Source organism: Chaetodon auriga, chromosome 2 (genome assembly GCF_051107435.1).
Source record: "Chaetodon auriga isolate fChaAug3 chromosome 2, fChaAug3.hap1, whole genome shotgun sequence".
Lineage (NCBI taxonomy): Eukaryota > Metazoa > Chordata > Actinopteri > Chaetodontiformes > Chaetodontidae > Chaetodon > Chaetodon auriga.
Window position 1 is genome coordinate 11,565,743 of NC_135075.1, and position 19,664 is coordinate 11,585,406.

General features: G+C 45.3%; 1 protein-coding gene across 4 annotated transcripts in view; it reads right to left on the reverse strand.

The window, feature by feature from the left end:
- The window catches only part of plxna1b (plexin A1b), a 182,297-nt gene that overhangs the window by 29,918 nt on the left and 132,715 nt on the right, over nucleotides 1-19,664 (reverse strand). For all 4 annotated transcript variants that reach the window (XM_076754236.1, XM_076754219.1, XM_076754227.1 and 1 more), the window contains exons 11-15: nucleotides 12,742-12,838; nucleotides 9,498-9,688; nucleotides 3,441-3,592; nucleotides 431-554; nucleotides 166-302 (exon numbers count right to left, since the gene is read on the reverse strand). In XM_076754236.1, the coding sequence (XP_076610351.1) occupies nucleotides 166-302; nucleotides 431-554; nucleotides 3,441-3,592; nucleotides 9,498-9,688; nucleotides 12,742-12,838 (701 nt within the window). The remainder of the gene's footprint in view (nucleotides 1-165; nucleotides 303-430; nucleotides 555-3,440; nucleotides 3,593-9,497; nucleotides 9,689-12,741; nucleotides 12,839-19,664) is intronic.

The window sequence follows — 19,664 nt, forward strand, 5'->3', positions numbered from 1 at the left end:
TAACTATCACATCAACATCAGTGTAAACCTTCAGTTGTAAAAAAATGTGTGTACAAATACCTGCAATTTTACAGCTAATTTCATTTTAAATCACAGGGGCTGTTATCAGCTATGAGCTCACAGAACTGTAACTGCAGACGTTTCAGGTTATGTGGATTCACTCGCCTCTCGAAGCGGCAGGGGTGAAGTCCTATCTTCACGGACACGGCGCTGCCTGCATTGAGATGACTGCCTTCAATGGTGATCCTTGTCCCTCCAGACAGCGGCCCAGTGGACGGTTGGACACGGGTGAAGTACGGAGACTAAGGGTGGACACGGGCAGAGGACAGGCCGATCAATCACGGCTGCTGGGCTTCACCACAGAACACAGCATTAAAAACATGTAAAAAGCTTTGTCTTAGTGGCGCTCTCGCAGCACACGAGCACTTACCACAAAGGTGAAGGCCTTGGTGGAGACTGCTTTGTAGTCCTGGTGAATGCAGTCCCTAACACACACCTCCACCTGAGCCTCCTGCACCCTGTAACCTGTGGCGTCATTCAGCCGGCACACAATCCTGAAAGAGGGCAAAGAAAGAGGCGGAGATGTGTTCCATTAGCATTGCCACAAAAACAGATTTGTTTCTTGGCCCAACGAGGACCAAGTGAAGCAAAGACAGACGGGGAAACAGCACAGAACAGATGCAACATTTTTCCTCGGCTCCAAGTCAGAAAGAAACCCAAAGAGTTTGGAATGAGCGCTTTCTGAAGCCTTATTCACAAAAATAACAAAAAGCAGAGCAAACGTTCTGTCAGTGGAAATCTACAGTGGAAGGACAGGGTGGAGTTTTCTGTGTGTGTGTGTGTGTGTGTGTGTGTGTGTGTCTGCATTAGTGCGTACTGTAGAACCATGAGCCTCGCACTTGGCCTTGGGTGCTGGCTGGCCAAATGAAAATCCACTGGAGAAATGATTGAGTGAGGGGAGGAGTGGCAGCGTAGCCCATGGGGAGAACACGCACGCACGCACGCACGCACGCACGCACGCACGCACGCACGCACGCACGCACGCACGCACGCACGCACGCACAGACACACACTTACTTCATGTTTCACACAGTGAAGACACACTTGACTGTTAATTAGCCACAGCGAACGAATGAGACAGAGAGAAAGGGCGAGAGTGGAGAGGAGAGAGGCAGGCAGAGAACGGAGGAGCGAGGGGGGGGGGGAGAGAGAGAGAGAGAGAGAGAGAGAGAGAGAGAGAGAGAGAGAGAGAGAGAGAGAGGGTTAAAGCGAGAGAGGCTGATTAATTGAACGAGCTCATATCCTACACATCTCCCTCAGCTTCCCTTCCTCTCCGAGATGAGTTATTAACTCTCCTGCTTCCATCCTCCCCGCAGGTGGCCATGGCAACTGCGGCGCTGCGGCGACAATGAATTTCACATTCCGACGCTGCGTGTTTCCATTGTTTTTATTTCCCCTTTCACTGATTCCCAGGTCTAACGCTATGACAGCGGCCGCGATTAAAATGCTGGACGGCGCTCAGTCAGGAGCTGCGGCTTGACTCGCATCATTACTGCGCAGATGACAGGTGGCTACATTGAGCTGTTATTACACGGTTAGAAAGACAGAAAGTTCATTCATGGCACATTTGTAAAGACGACAGCATTATAAATTATACATCCCTCAATCAAATTACTGAAGTGGAGTGTGAGGGTGAAAAATTAAACATATGCCAAATTGTCATATGGAAACTACTAATAAGGCAATAAAAAAAAGGATCCCAGGTTCTGTTTTTCCTCACTACTGGCAATAATTTACTTTTCTCATTGTGGAATCAAATCCATCTGGTAAATATTTAATGGCTGAGGTGAACGACGAGCCTGCTAATGCCGAAAGAACCACAAGTGCTGCATTTTCTTGCAGTTCAATTTCACTCCAATCACAATAACAGCGAGTAAACGAACAGGGTGGGAAGCACAAGTGCTGGCGAGAGGAACAGAAAGCCTGAATGAGAACAATGTGTCTACATTTGCCCAACAGTTAGCGCACCACCTTCTCTTCCCCCCCTCTCCACCAGCTGACCTTTGACCTGCACTGTCAGTCCGTAACCCCGTCCCGTCATCTGCGCAACAGCTCTGATGGGGTCACGGGAATGACGAGAGCAACCGGGCCACTAATGGCGCCGTATGGCTAACATCACTTTTAATTAGCATGACAGCCTCACTGCCAGCCGAGCCCATCTCCTTCTCCTCCTCCTTCTCCTCTTCTTGCGGGTGCTATGGCAACAGGCCAAAGCAGTGTTACGGGGTTAAAGTCAACACCTTGGTGGTTTTAGACGTGATCGACAGAGTAAACTCATGGTTAAGAAAAAGTTACAACACAGAGCCACGAGCCATTTCTCTACAGCGACACAGTCAAATGTAAAAATGGTACGTTCTCTGTGAATACAACAATATATGAGGTCGTAAATTAGAAATCAAGCCTGACGTGTCGCTGCTGTGTTTTCTAAACCCATTTTGGGGACGCCTGTCATCGCTGCCGAGAGCTGCACAGCACTCTGTTGTTCTGACTGTCAAACCATCAAAGTCACATTTCTTAGTTTCCCTCTTTGTGAGGGGGCAGAGAGAAAACTAAATCTGCTGGGACTGTGCTGCAAAACTCAACAAATGGAGCATTTGTGTACAAATGACAGCTACATAGTTGGAAACAGAATATTGAGGACACCTCCTGCTCTGACGAGCGTCCCCAATTTTTCCTCTTCCTCAATTGTGCCTTCTCTGCTTATGGACGAATTCGACATGAGAGAGTGACTCATGGAGTGGTTTCACTGAAGGCCCCTGATCATTCTGGATAGCGTGAATGAAATCTAATTAATGACTCCCATGATATTACTTACACGAGCACTAAAGAAAATGAGTGAAACGAGGCGATCTGTTTACAGTTACGACACAGAGTTCAGTCATGTCCACCAGACAAAACCCAGAACTCAAAGCTATGATTGTTTGCGGCTGTTGCACAAGTAATGCTTTTTTAGGACTACACTATAATATGATATGCTAGTTCCACCCGTGGCTCCCGCCGGGATTCAGGATTTCCCAGAAAGGAGAAAGCATGATTTAATCAAGAGGGAGCGTTCACAAGACAAGCTTTCATCTGCGGAAGACTTTTTAGAAGATATATATACAAACTTTATGCTGTATATGTCATTATATTTCTCTGATTCAGCTTTTATTCTGATGATTAGTGGGATAAAATAAAAGACTAGCACAACGCGAGTCTGTTTGCAAGGAACTGGTTTTGATTGAAAGAGGAAAAGTAGTGTTAAACCATTGGAGGGTTGGCTACAACAGAGGTCTGTGAGACAGTGGCAACGCTGTGCTTAACGCTCAGTGTCACATCAATATTGGGCAAAGACAAGCATGAAGAGTGTCAGAGTGAGGTGTGGGACGGTGTCCACGTACTGCTCAGCGCTGATATATTGGTCCTCCTGAGGGTTGCAGGCCACCTTGCCGATGCGGACTCCATTCTGGATGTCTTTGAACTGCAGACCCAGGTTCTCACCCGTGATGGTCAGCATGGTTCCTCCCTGCCTGGGCCCCGTCTCTGGATACAACTGGTTGGAAGAACAAATTAGAGGCGACATACGTTAGCCAGAATGCAACAATCGATTTCACCCAAAAGCAGTACATCATAGGACACATTGTATGTCAGCATGACTGACAGTTTGCTTAAGTCATTATTGTCATGTCCCATTCTGAATGAATCAGATAGTTGCTACCTCATTAAGTGCGATGAAAAATGACCGCAGATCCATTAACTCCACCTCAATTCAGTCAAACATTCACAACCTGCCAACTCGCACACTTAACCTGGACCCACCCATCAAGCCCTCGCTTACATCTCTCATTTAACCTTGCGACGATTAATCTACTGAACACAATTACTCCGCACAGCGACCTCTGCTCCTTTTCTTTACCCTAGAGGTCTGCAAAAGGTGTGTGGAGGTGCTAATGGCTACCCAAGGCTAGCCAAGTCGCTAATCACAGGCCCATTCATCCAGCCTGCGACGCAGACAATGGCCCCATTGGTAATCAGTCATTGCTGTATAATTAGGGCTAAAGCTAATTGGATTAGAACCTGGAGGGGGGAGGGTGGGGTCATTTGTCGCAGCGGGGTGGGAGGAGGGTGAAGGGAGTGAGACGCTGGTGGGTGGGTGTCGTGGAGTACGGGTGTGGGTAAGGTCACACTTTGACCTGGCTTACCATGAAAGAAGGATAAAATGAAGGTTCAGTGATTAAACTCCCATTAATGCCCTCAGGCAGACATTTCCCCCAGAAGTACACTGCATAAACATATACATTCACGTATAATTGTCTGTTTTGTGTAGATAACACAGTAAGAGTCAATAGGTAACAGTCACACAGACACAGACAAGCATACAACACTGCACACAGGGAGAGAGGGGGTCTGCATCCGTATGTGTGTGTCTGAGTGAGTACATAGGTATTTAGACAACCATTGGTGAACCAATCACCTTATTTCATTATTATTATAGCATTTTTTTAATGATTTGATTTGATTGTTGTTGGCCTGTTCTAAAGTTAAAACACCTCTGGTCACGCCAGAAATCAACAAACTTTTTTTTTTCTGGGCTTTTGTAAAATAGGCAGTGCTGCAAAAGTAAACCCTCCAAAAATTATTGCAAACACTGTGGCAGCGCTACGTTAGGTATTCCATTTTGGACTCTCTGGGTCTCTTTGTTCCACCAAAGATCAGCATTGTTTGGCAAGAACACCCTATGAGTGAGGAACAGGTACCAACAGGGGTGACGAGTGCAATTAAGTGCACTTCCCAACACATCAAACGATTCCTTTAAGCGTATATGTCTCACTTGTAACTTAAATCCACTCTCTTTACCTGCTCTCTACAACTCTATTTCCCCACCTGGCTCCTGACAATGATCCCCAGTCTAACATCATTATAGAAAGGAGGCAGGCCAGTAAAAGCCACAGGTGTTCAGGACACCACTAACAGAAACACACAATGGGAACAAAGCCCAGTGTCATGCAGGCCAGAACTGAAATGCCACAGTGATATAATTAAGGAGTGTTTTCCATCTTACACCAGCAGGGCTTCTGATGAACATCCCTCCTCCTTCCCTCGCCCTTTCCCTCCTCCTCTCCGGACTTGTGTCTTTTTAATTCACCCTCTGTCTCTCTCTCAATGTGCCTGAATGCATATATTTTGAGCTGGAGACAAAAGATTGAGTGGCACACAGTAGTGCACCAGTCAGAATCTTCAGATATGGTAATCAAATCTCTCTTTTCTCTATAAGCATTGGCTTATCAAAACACAAACACACACACACACACACTCATACACAAGCTCTTACATCCACAACGAAACAACACAAACAAAAAGCCCTTTTTGATAAAAGCCACCAGCCTAAACACTCGCTCTATTCTCCTCTCGCCGTCGCAGCGCTCTACATCCATTCAAACTCCCTTTTTTTCCTCTTCGTCTCCGGCTTGTCCCGTTGTGTCGCAGGCTTTGTGTGAGGCCTATTGTGGCCGGCTGAGCGGCAGTGCACAGATAGCATCTGCTAGTTATAGGAAGAGGAGGAGGAAGAGGAGGAGGAGGAAGGGGGAAGCAGAGGACAGAGAGAGATGATATGAACATGGCGTAAGGTTTATCTACGATATGAAAACCTCTCGAAAACAAAAAGTCGCAAACACACTGATGGAGTGAGTGAGAGATGAATGGGATAAAATGAGTCTTTGCCACTAAATGTTTACATGTGACTCAGTGACTGAAGATGTCAATCATATTAGTGGACATCCAGTTGTAATATTACCTTTATGAATAAGATTTAGGCAGTTTCATTGTTTCTCTCAATGCTCTCACAGTGAAACCTATGGCTTGGCTCTAAAACACAGTGGGGAAACCATGAGGCCAGGTCGATACTGGCCAATGAAGAGAGAGAGATCTTCCAGAAGGAGCAAGGAAGAGAGGAAGATGACACGAGGACAGGATAGATGAAGGGCGATGGAGAGGGAAGGGGAGGAAGGAAAGTGAATAGGACCCTTGGGTTTGATAAAGGAAAGAAAAACAAGAACGGGAATGAGGGACAGAGAGAGTGACAAGAGGACACATGAAGGAAGGGAAAAGAGGAATGTGACAAGAAACAGAGAGGTAGAGTGAGATAAAGAAGTCTGGCAAAGGCCAACATCGCAGCTTAACAACACATGAGCGGGAAATCAGTGGCCTTTCGCAACTGAACAAAGACACACACGCTGACACTACTCCACGCAAAATCAGATACTCTTCATAACAAACTAACACAATGAACACTCTCACACACAAAAGATCACAGAGGAGGAAAAAAACACTGAGCGCAGAAGTGTGCCACGCGCTTAAACAAAAAATGCACACCCCCACACAGTCACATACACACACACTGTCATGGCCTGTGTTGTTTTAATTGGTTTCTAAGGGCTAGCTGTAATGCTCTTCCTGTCCCCTAGGAGAAGGCAGGCGAGAGATGATGGATGATGGAGGGCCATGCGGCGTCCAAGGCCAGTACTAGGACACTGCTGCACTACACTGGGAGACAGCGCCAGACAGTGTGCATGTGTGTCACTGTCTGTGTGGCTGTGAATGTCATTTTCAGGATACCATACAAGCCGCACACTGGAAGCTGGAGCTTATTCTATCTCTGATTCGAAACATTTTACATCCGAGTGTATGCTTCTCAGAGCGTGTGTGTGTGTGTGTGTGTGTGTGTGTGTGTGTGTGTGACTGAGAGCCTGTGTGTTCTTTGCTCGTGCGAGTGTGTTCGTGGATACTTTCACTCACACAAACTGTGCTTGCTTATTGTGAGAGGAGAACTACTTACTCTTAGTGCACAATGTCAGTGCAGAGGAAAAATGCAGCACTTTAACAGCATAACTCCTACAATGTTTAAAAGCAATTATTTAGAGCCGAACACATCAATTGCTCTGTTTGGAGAACAGCGGTTAGGTGCCAGAACCATTAGTGGAACGGCACCCAACTGCACACTATCGAACAATGTCAAATGGGCAATAACACACTCGGAAATGACACCAAATAGGTTTGACGCTTGCTGCTCTGAAAGATCTGTATACATGTATAATATGCGTCTGTATGTTGTGTGCATGTGTGTGTGTGGTGTTTCCTTCCCAGTGGAACACATATTCTCTGGTCCAAATGAAATTAGCGGCTAATCCAAGAGCTAATGGCCACGCAGCAGCTAGCATGCTGCAAACATGAACAAAGCGGCCTGAACAGGGAAAGAGGGATTTGACCAAACAGATGGTAAAAAGTGGGGTAATATTCAATTTGTGATATGATTTGTGATGCTCTTTGTGAGAACTTATGGATGAAATGGCAAAAGAAAAGGGGAGTCTCGGGCGTCTGCCGATGTTCTTTTGGCATTAAATGTCACACTGTAAATGTCAAAGGTGGAGAGGAGAGGTGAGGCTGGCAGCGCAGCTCGCTGATAACGCTTCCTCCAGCGTGTCTCTGTCTTCTTCTATTCTTCTTTGTCTCTTCTTCGTTCTCAAACCTGCAGTAGGTTTCTCCTCCTGCTGTTTTTGAAGCTCTTCTATGCCTGCTTTTTGACTGCCACCAACATCTTGCCCCGAGGCCAGGATTTACCCCTCAATATGCATGCAAGAGCACATGCTTGCATGCACCCGTGCACGCACGCACGCGCACACACACACACACACACACACACACACACACACACACACACACACACCCTCTCCACAACCCATCTCTGTCTCTCTCTCACACACACAACCCAATTGCCTCTGTACGCTTGTTTCAAAGAGATAACTGAAGCGAGCAAGAAGAGAGAGAGGATTTATCTATGTGCCAGTGCCCCAATTATCCAAAATCTCCATTACGCATTCAGAGAGACGAACCCTTGTCACACAGGAAATGCACTGAGGGCTCCGGCCATAAAAGTCTGCATCGGTGAAATGGGCACGCACTATAAACCATCCATATATTTCACACTCATTTAAACAGAGAGGAACAGCACTAGTTTTGACTGAGATGATGCTTTGTCTTCTTTGAAGTGAAAAAAAAAAAAAAAGTTAAAAACTTGACAAGGAATGTCAGGGGAAAGAAAAGGACAAACGAGAGCGAGCGACAGTGTCGAACGTCAAGACACGCATGGCTTTCAAAGCGTGTGCTCTGTGTGTGTTTGTGTGTGTCAGTCCCAGTGGTGAGCTGTAGGGACGGCGACCCAGGTCACAGTCAGACGAGGACCACCGCCACGGTTACCAGTGGCAACAGATGGGTACGCCACGGTGTTTAGACGCCTTAGCTCACCCAGCCTGTCAGATGCACACACAGACACACACACAAAGACAAACACACAAAGACAGACGCAGACGCACATTTCTGCGCCCATGGTGGGACACAATTAGCACACTACCACATTCTCTGTTTCTTTGTCTCCCTCCTCTCCCCTCCTCCTCTAACCACCCTCTCCATCTCCTCAGGTGTGTGTGTGTGTGTGTGTGTGTGTGTGTGTGTGTGTGTGTGTGTGTGTGTGTGCGTGTGTGTGTGCAGCCATCATGTCTAATCACGTCAGTGTGTTCAGTCTTGGTGTGTGTGAACTGCCTCCTCCTGGCCAGCCCATCTGTGTTGTGGTTGCAGTCATGGTGATGGCTTCTGAGTTGTCCCCCCTCCCTGCCGCCTCCCCTCCTATGACATCCTCTTTCACTCGCTGAGGCAAACAATGACACAGCACAGGTAGACATTTCTCTTCTTTTGGAAAACTTAGTTTTACTAATGAGCTGACTTTGGCAATGCTCTGATTTGTGTGAAAAGGCGAGTCGTGAACAGGAGCCCTGTTCCAAAGGGCATGTTGTCACTCGAAGCCCCCTTCCTTCTGACCCCTACACTGACAAGAACCTGACTTGTTTGTTGTGCAGGAGGTTGAGTTGCTGAGCATTACACACCAAACAGCAGCTGAAGTGTCTGCTTTAACTTTAGCAGTGGTAAGAGAAGAGCTTTTTTTTTTAACTGCTCCGTGCAATGTTGATTTTAGAGTGGGCGGTTCCCTGGCTTCACAGACCTTGGGGTGTTCATGTGTGCGATGACGGCGTCAGTTACCATTTTTGGCACAAAAAAAGGATTCATTTAATGAGCCTTTACTTTTACTTATGTATTACTTATATATTGTTTATACATAAAGTTCTGCTCATTTATTTTGTATTTTTGTTGCACGTTGTAAACCCTGGATAAAAATGGTAAAATAGCTTTGGAAAGTTCAAGGTGTTTATTAAACAGTAACTGCAGGAGGGTGGATGATGTTCCATGTCAAGCACTTAACGCTTTGAATCCAGCTCCAAGAGGTGGGCGTATGTACTCGCAGGTGCACATGTGCAGTTAGGAACGTGTTCCCTCGCTGGGCTTCAGGAACATACTGAGCTGCTATATGCTGTTATTCGTGAGAAGGTGTCGTTACTGTCAGGGCTTACCTTGGTGATCTTGGGGTGCGCACAGCGGCTGTTTCCTGTAGTGGCGTGCATCCAAGTGCTCTCTGCAGGGGTACACTCCTGCCTCAAGGAGCACTTCTTCTCCTGCACGCACCAGCCGCACTCAAACCTGGGGTTTGCCTTCAGACACATCCCACAGCTGCCCCTCAACGCATAGCACTTATACAGGTGGGCTGGAGGAACGGAGAAGAAGAAGAAAGGGACAGAAAACAAAGGATTATTGGGGGGGGTGAGACTAGGGACGAAATACAGCTACCATCAACATAGTTTGTGTTGAATTATTGCTGTACAAGTTAACTATGTAGAAAAACATCCTGAAGGGTAGAACGGTCTAAACATCAACCCAATGCCTCCTTTTTAAGTTTCTCAATTTCCACACAAAAATTCCAAAACTTCTTCAATGTCACTGAGACAAAGTTGAGTTAAGGCACTATTTCCCACAAGGCCTCAGGAAATGTACAGTGAAATCTTTTCTCTCTCTCTCTCTCTCTCTCTCTCTGCTATTCCATCCCCAAATCCCATTGGTCATGGAGCAGCTTTAAAGCAACCCTGTACCAATTACTGCCTGCTAAACGACTCTTCTCTAATTACATTAACATATCAGTATTTAAGACAAGTGAGCATCGCTCACTCTCCACCAGATGATTATCATGACTGAGAAGTAGGGAGGGGGCTGCAGTGATGAGAGATAGACAGAGGGAGACATCTTGGGCTGTAGGTCGCCTCCGGTTGCACTTTAGGAGATTTAGACTGAAGATAACACACAATGCATAGACACTGATGCACGCCGCTGATATTGTAAGCTGTCAATGCTGCTGCATGTAACAGATGCCATTTAGAAACACTTTGTCCTTGGGAGAACCATTGACTGTCAAAGCATTTTATGTTGCCTCCATGAATATAAACACCCTATTACTGTGGATTACAGCGGGGTCCCTATGCTCAGACACATATGTCCGGTGTGTGTTACAAACGCATCCATATAACACATCAGTTTATGTGAAATTCGAGACTTCAACAGCTTGCATGGTACGTTTAGACTACAGGGAGTGACGTCAATAAATGGAACAAAGTGACTCTGCGGTGTTACCTTACATTACTGACAAAATGGCAACAATCACTGCTTCACAGACTTTAGAGATGTAACAACTTCTAATCTGAAATACTCCACCGACATTCCGGCTCCTCGCGGTTTCTTTAAGCATCAAAGCGTAACAAAGAGGACCAGACAACGCAGCTCCCTCTGTTGTACAAAGCTCCTTGTGCGTGTCATCAACAGGCCATATCGAACGCAGTGGTAGGTGGCCGTGATGTTGCCTTACCTCACAGCAGGGGAATTATGTTACAGACCCCCGCTGTGCTGTACAGGCCACAAATAATTATGGAGACAGCACTATAAAGACTGGCCTACCAGTAATTATATCCAACAGACATGATCTCATTGTCTTCTCTCGCAGTGTCTAGTTTGGCTCTTTGCTTGAAGGGCGAGGCGTGGTTATATATTACTGTATATACTATAATACTGCTTAAAAAGTGGATATACATATAACATATCCAGAAGAAAAATACCTGTCAACCTAAGTGTGAGCGTCTGGAGCCTTGCACAATAGGACTGTAATAATATGCCCTTCTGACAGGCTATTTTATGATACAGCATGTGATGATATGCATTGTGGAAGTGAAAATGGAGTCGCACTATAAAATGCATGTTATCAATAGGCTTTATCTTATTATTTTACACTTAAGTAAGGCCTTCTGCACTGTAAAGATAGTAAAAGTATTGTGTGTGCTGATGCATCAGGCAAATTTGAACAACTACTACAAATAGTTCTATAGCTATGTTATTATAGCTGTAATAGTACTAGAGTGTGTTTTGTCAACCTTCTGTTTCCAAGATCAAAAATACACCTTAAAGCTAAGCAACAACCTTTCTCAGTCGAACACTTCTCAGAAACAAAACATCTATTATTAATCAACGTTTTAATGTGGGGAAATTAACAAAACTGTGAGCTGCCGTATGAACCGACACTGTGTGATGGATGAGTCTTGCCTTTTACTGTCAGTGTGAATCTGATCATGAAATGTGTTGAGAAGCTCTTCTTTGCTATTTTTTTATACTGCACATACTCTCGAATTCTAAGTCTCTCATCTCTTTGCATAATGACTTTATTGGACAGGAATAGCTGAGGAGAGACAGGAAAGCCAGAGGGTAGAGAGGGGATGACGCAGCACAGGGCTGGAACTGAACCTGGGCTGCTGTGGTAAGGCCTTCAGTACATGGTGCACATGTTGTACCAGGTGGGGTAACAGGCACCCAATTTAATGCTCTATTACTGAGAACATTTGCCCGACTAAACTGATCATTATGATTTAGGTTTATAAGTCATCTGGCTGCTCACTTTGGGCTTCAGCCTGTTACTACAGTGACCTGCTACCACTACTTCTTTGCTGCCTTTTAGCAACGGTGACAGACTCTGGTGAGCTAAAACCCGAGCCTTGACACACATAATTATTAAGCTTGGTTTAGGCTTCTGCGTCGCGGCGACGCCGTACCTACGGCGTACACCCTACGCCGTCACTGAGCATTCGTAGTTCTGCGTCGAGGGAACGCGTTGCTCCGCAATTCACCGCCAAGCCGCTAGGGGGGTGCGGCTGTGTCTTTGTATGGTTTCGGGGGGCTCTTGCTGCCGCGAAGAGGAGTTGTAGAGGTGGTCGTACTTGCGTACCTCCTCGATAATTCTTTCTTCGGCTTGGTCCAGTTTTTCTTGTAGCTCTCACCACAGAAACTTTGAAAATGGCGGTGTTGTTGTGCTGCGACCATAGGGCTGCGACTGAACCGAAAATTACGTTCTGAACGGACCAATCACAGTCCTCGACGTTCACGTCACTACGCGTCGACGCGACGCGTAGTCAGGATTTTTTGGAGGCGCGCGTCAGGCTACGGCGTAGGGTCCGCGTAGGGGTCTGCGTCGACGGCGTAGGTACGGCGTCGCCGCGACGCAGAAGCCTAAACCAAGCTTTAGTCTACATAAGCATTAATGAATATAAATGACCTAATGTACAATCTGTGAGCTCTCTAAAACTGGTGTGAGTGCAGGCTTTGAAGCATTTGAGCACTCACGCTCTCCTCCTGCCCAGTCTTTGTGAGACCAATAGAATTTGCTCGTGCCGACTGAACAGCTCAGACGAATAAGGGTCGAGAATGTACGATACCACATGAGCTCACCTTTGATGTTGTAGGGGTTGTCGATGACAAACATCCCGTTCCAAACCACAGACAAATCCACGGGCAGGTCGCTGATGTCATTGCCCTCATAGGTATACTGTAATACAAAACAAACAACATCAAGATTAGCATTAGTGCTCATGCATCGCTGCCTAAAACAATATTGCTCTTACACCTGTAACATTATAAGGTAATCTCAGTCTTTTAACAAAACGTTAAATTAGTAAAAGGGGAGAAAAATCTGCCAATACCACGAGCACACTCAGTTCAGCTAGTGGCTGGTAGTAATGTCATACCCTGCAGTGCTCACACAGTTGAAGGGCCATAAAAATGAATGATGAAAGATGGGCTATATTGTGATTTTAACACGCGGCACATCCGCCGCTGCCTGGCAGAGCACAGAGTTGATTAAGAGATTGGAATCCCCATCACTGTATGACTCATTCCATTCCAGTGATGAATGAAAAGTGTAATACATCTCCAACAATGATATTCTCATCTAATTTCATTTTTGCATCCTGAACTAATAAGAGTTGAAATGTAATTGACTCGTCGGCGGCATAATCAGTTTTATGGAATCGCTTTAAATGAGACAACAAGCTTCAAAAGTGGCGGTGTGATGGCGGTGTGTTAACTGAAGAAATATCGGAGAGAAAGCTCCTGCGAGACCCCTCACAACCTCCGAACAAATAAATTATCAACGACGATTATCACCGGCAAATAAAATGCAGCTTTAGAAGTTACACCGCCTCCTCACTCGCCCCCCTCACATTTACAAAGCAGCCAAACACTGAGGCAAACACACAACCATCTGAAAATACTCATTCATCAAGAAGCCCCCCGACTCCCCAATCTGAGACACACTTTGCATTATTAACTACTCCATTCATTAATTGTCTTTGATACAACATATAACAGATGCCAGATAGCGAGAGATCGCCTGCTCCGTGCTTCGAGGCGGCTGCTGCAGCGATGCGGGGGTGATGGCTGGTAAGACTGCAGATAGACCGTGTTAACCTAATGCCTCTGTCAGTCAAAGGGCGTCCAGTCACTCTCACTACCACTGGTATGGTCACTATCTTCAACGGCCTCGGGGTGAGAGATTGCAGGACTATTCTCCTCTAGTGAAGTGGTGATAAAATCCAATGTGAAAGCCGCAGGCCTGAGGCTACGGGGCCCTCACAGATTGAATCTAGCTACAACTTCACCACCATGTGATATTACCCACTCCAACGTAGTACTGTGAGATTTATCTTGACATCTGTAATAATAGTGAATTTGAACGTATGGGGGGGGGGGGGGGGGGGGGCATAGACAAGATAAGAAAATGAGAGGACACAGCAATGTCACAATGTGTGAATGGCTGATTAATTCATTCTTCACTTTATGCGATCGGATGATTTACATTCAGCGGGCCCTGGAGGCAGAGATGCTGATATCCAAACAAAGGGAGATGTCTCCGTGTATCTCAGAACCACTACTTTGCTCTTACAGTTTATCTTAAGGGGACAGTCTTTTGAAATTGTGTTTTCAGGCAAATTTGGTGCTCTGATTTATTTAGTGGCCATGAACAGCTGAAACTAAACTAAATATTTATACATGCATACACACATTAATCAATTAGTTGTGCAACAGAAGTATAATTGGAACTATTTTGTTAATGAACATTAAAGTCATTTTTCAAGCCAAAAACAGTGAAAAACTCTCAAATGGGTATTTTTGCTGCTTCTTTTTGACATAAACATGATATTAGTAAACTGAAAATGGGGTTTGGGACTTTTCGTTAGACAAAACACGGCATTTGAACGCACCACCTTGGGCTCTGGCAAGTTGCAAAGACTATTTGCACCTCAGGAGAGTTGAACAGGAGGAGGGAAGAAATGCTGACATATTACAAGTTTTGCGAGAACCTGGACAGACAAACAACACGGCATGTACGCTGAAGTTACTGCAGTCGTATAGAAAGGGGAAGGTGGCAAGAAAAGGACAATCTGAAAAGTGACAATATCACTGGATAGAGTGCAGAAGAAGTGCAGAAAGGAAAAGGGGAGAAATGTGACAAGTGATGGTTAAAAAGGTGGAAAATGTTTGAAATGGCTGATCGGTTGGAAAGACAGAGGTGGAGTAAGCGGAGCGCAGGCCGCAAAACAATGAAAAGATGGTGAAAAGAAGGATGAGAAAGTGGAAAGGAAAAAGAGGTGGAGAGAGGACGATGTGGCAGCGAGGGTGAAGGAGAAATAGCGAGGGCGAGATGGATAGAGAGAGGTGATTGTGTGTTATTCTGTGGACACCATTCATTTACTCATGGAATAAGAGGCTGGGGCTGGCCTCTAAGCGCCTGAGCTGGTGGGGGCTAAAGTGAAATTGGCATTTTCAATTTGTTCCCTGACATGTCTGCCTTGGTCTTTTCACACATTCCTCTGCCTCACCCGCTCTCGCAATCCTCCTTTCTACCCCCTCCCTCTACCTCTTTACAAACCTCCTCCCCATCACTCTAAGTCCGGCTTTCTCTCCCCTACCTCCATCCCTGAGAACGCCCACAGTCAAACAAGGAAATATGGAGCAGATTCCTTTATTGCATATACCAAACATGTCAAGAGAAACACGTGTGCGCACTGTACTATAAATATGCATTCTGCACATGGGACAGTTTCCAAGAGACGGATGCCAGCGAATGCATCAAAGACTGATTGCATAGTCTATACAGGAAATAAAACATGATAAACACAAACACATGAAAACACAGGAAGATAAGGCGCTCACACAATAACACCTTCTGAATGTCAGCTATTTTTTTCTCTCCACTGAAGTCCAAGTGTATGAACTTCTTCAATCCTTCCCTCCCTCCTTCCCTCTCCCCCAGGAGACCACCCAGTCTGCATGGGAACAAGAGCACCGCTTTGCCGAGCAGAGATGGAGAGAACATATGAGTGTCTATGAGTGTGTATTTGCACGCAAGACAAGAGAGAAGAAAAGGAGACGTAAAGGGACACTGCACTGAAAACATGTGGATGTAGAGAGAGAGAGAGAGAGAAGGAGAGAAAGCGAGGGGAGGAAAAACAGATGAGATGAAACAGAGAGTGAAAGAAGAAAGCAGGATACAGATGGTAAACGAGTGAGAGAAAGAGAGTGATGGGATGTTACATAGCAAAGGGCAGCTTCATATTTGGCAATTGTTAAAGCCAACGAAGACGTTTAGCAGCTATTCTCTTGACAATCAAGCTCGCTTTGCCATTGGAGCACTTGAACACTAGAGAACAGGTCGGCCTCACACATTCATCCACTTGTCAGCAACACCAACGATAAAGCTCCAAAGCTTCAATGTGTCACTTTCAAATCCTCGTTATTAATGACACCGGTGGTCGTTCAGTAAACTGCACTCAGCATCCTGTTGCTCATGCTCGCACTTCATAGGTGCAAGCAGGAATCATCCTGTGGGCGTCGGGTGATAGAGTGACACACTGCTCTGCACTGACTGCTGGAAAACAAATTGCAATCATATTTACAATAATGTTACTATCTGTAACGCTGCTGTATTTTATTTTCGCCATTGGCTCCATGATTACAACTAACTTGGTGTTTGCAAATCACACCCGCTGCACTCAAAGCCAGACCCACGCTGAGCAGCCAAGCCACAGCCAGCTGGCCAACCTCAGCTTAGCTTAGGTTACATTTTTCTGTACCTGCCAGGCATCGCTCATCGCTCTTGGCTAGTAGAAAGCAATCATTAGTTATACACCTTTGCCTTGTACTTCTACATCATTCACCGTTAAAATCAACACTGTTTGTCATAATACTTGTTAGTATCATTGGGTGTTTCTCCACAGACCAATCCTGTCTCAAACCTCCCATTTTTCAGCTTCCAGTCACAGTGCAGCCATCATTTCAGAGACATGTGAGATCCAACAGAATCTTAAGCACAATGTTCTTCATGTAATTCACTGCCAAATATCTAAATATAGATACAGCTTATATATTTCTTTATTTCTGTGTCATTAACTATGTCTCTTCTTGCTGCAGTTATATACTCTCAGCAGTGAAGACGGGCTACTGTGAAGGACACAGGGTCAAGCCTCCTTCCACTTCCATTCTCCGCTTCTCTGCTGACCGGCCAATCAGAGCATGGCCTGATCCCTCTCTGAATCACTTGAGCGGGCCAATTCCGCTGATAGAGAAATACTGTAGATGATAGATGTATGCGGACCTCTTAACCCTGCTATACCCGCTGACAAGCCTTCTCCCAAAAAACCTGCACCACACACACACACACACACACACACACACACACACACACACACACACACACACACACTAGAGGTGTGGAGGTGATACTGCTGACAGATAAAACAATAACACTGCCTCAGACATCCTCATAGGGAGGTGTATGTTCAGGGAGGGGATACTGGGATCTGCTTGTGCACGTACCTTCACTCAACAACAAACATGAATATTTAGTTAGGGTGAAGTGTGTATGTGCGTGTATGTGTGTTTAATGGGCAGCAGAGGGTGGAGGCGGCATAGGAAAGGTTAGGTTATGATCCAAAGCTCATCTCCTCTCATTGCACCAAAGGCTTATTAAACTTTCATACTGAACCAGCATTGGTGCACAATACACAGTTCAGGGAATACACACATGCACTTTGCACATGGTTTATTCACTGCACAGCAGATTCCAATATGTAAAATGCAAACATTAAGCAGGGTATTCTCAAAGGGCCACGATTTGCATGTGCAAAGGGGAAAGAGATGTATATAAAGAAACAAAATCTCTACATAGACAGAGGTTATGTATATAGGTTTATAGAGGATGTGGGACAATGATTTAGTCCCAAAACCTGATATAGTCCTGAATATGTGCGTGATGGACCCCCCCAAAAAATTGAAGGTGAGTGGAAAGCAAAAAATGGGGCTGACAGTGACACTACAGGTACGTATACATTGGGACACTATAGAGAGAAATAGATAGATACCAGATAAATCATGAAAAAAGGTGTGAAAAAGGTAAAAAAAATCTGATGGATGGAGAGAATGAACAGGTAAAAGCAGGGAGGGGGACAGACCTTTCCCCACAAGATTCTCTTGGCAGAAAAGTGCCGATGCAAACACTACAGCTGGACCTCTGTCGCCGAAAACTGAAGGAGGGGAGGCAAGGATAGATGATGGAGAAGGAGGGGTGAAGGAAGGCAGCTATGAAGTAACATCGGGTACCTTCTGTGAGGGTCACAGCCTGATAATTAGTCATTTTGAAGGTGTGCGCAAGCTGGATGGCTAAAAATATCAAAGTAGCCCAGGGCAAGCCCATACATGGGACAGAGCGGTTTAGTCTCTCCATAGCTTTCTCAAGGTGACGATGACAGTTATCAAAAAGTATGACCGCACACAACACATCTTTCAATCTGCATTTAAAGTATGTGATGTACAGTCAACTGAAGTCACACTGGGACGGTGCTAAAGAAAAGCAGAGGACACACACTGTGTGCTGGGCCATGAGAAATGTTTTACCAGTCTAGATAAGGCGCAGCAAGCAGTGTATGCCAACGTATAGATATAAACACAACAACATAACCTTTTAAACACACACATACACACACGCAACTACCAGGCAGATATGGCTTCCTAATCAAGGATCAAGTGGTAATCCCTCCTATAGCTTAGCGTGTGTGTATGTGTGCATGTACTGTACGCGCGGGGTCAGGCGGCGTGGAATCAGCCTCAGCTCATAATAGGGGTCTGTTAGCCAGAGCTAATCGCTAATGCTAACAGGATTGGAGGGCATGGCTGGACCTAGTTACCCAGCTTATCTCTTACACGCGCATACTCACAAACAAACGCATGTGTGCATACGCGCTCACGTACACATACTTTCTTCACTGATGGAAAGAAAAAGAGAGAGGGGAGGGGGGAGAAAAGTGCTGGCTTGAGGGAAAAATAATGCTGCCATAGCCAGTGTTTCTTATTTTCCAGCCTACGCTTTAAGCTAGTGTAAGCTTACTAGACTTCTCCCCGGACAAAAGGCTGATTTCTGGTCGTTTGCAGAAACGTCCGTATTTTCAATATCCTCACGCTTTTTCCCCTCTGTCAACTCGTGCCATTCTTTCTGGTGGCCATTCTCCCCTCTACACAAACTCCCATCGCTTCTTGCAAGCCACCAACACTTACATGTATTCAAACACATGACTGCAGTACCTCACCATCTGAGAAATAGCCACAGGACACACACGCAAACAAGAATAAACTTAAAGATTGTCACTGATTGAAATGCAAACTAAGATGAGACTGGACTATGTCTTATTTCTTATTAAATGTGTGACACATCCTATGTGCCAGAGGACCCATCACTGGTATAAGACACGCTGTCTGATTAATTTCACAGAGATCCTGTCAAGTTCAAGTCATTACTAAATGGGATTCCAGCCAAATGAACTATTCACACGGACTCCTTGCACCATTATTATTACCTTATTTTAATCTCTGCTACTTTAATTTGCTTTTCAGTTTTATTAACTGTTATTTATGACCAGCTGAACAGCAGTTCATATCGAATGTTAGATTTCGGAGACTTCCATGCCCCAATAGAGGTTGAAGACCGCTTAAATACTTGGACGTTATTGGGAGAGACACACAACATGAAACTAAGGACCAACCAAAGTTAATGAGGGACAAAGACTCCTGGCACGGTGTGATGAAGCGTGTCTTGGTTGTGACGATGAGCAGCTATTGCTTATTGTCTTTTTTTAAAAAAAAAAAATAGGATATAAAGTGCTTTATAACTCGTGTTTGAAAAACGCTATGCAAATAAATGCATTCTTATTCTTATTATTTATGAATCTCCTCTTAATGCCATGTGTTTGTGTTTTATTCTGTACAAATCAATTTGTTTGGGGCAATAAATATTCTCATTCGTTCAATTACACCACCAAGTG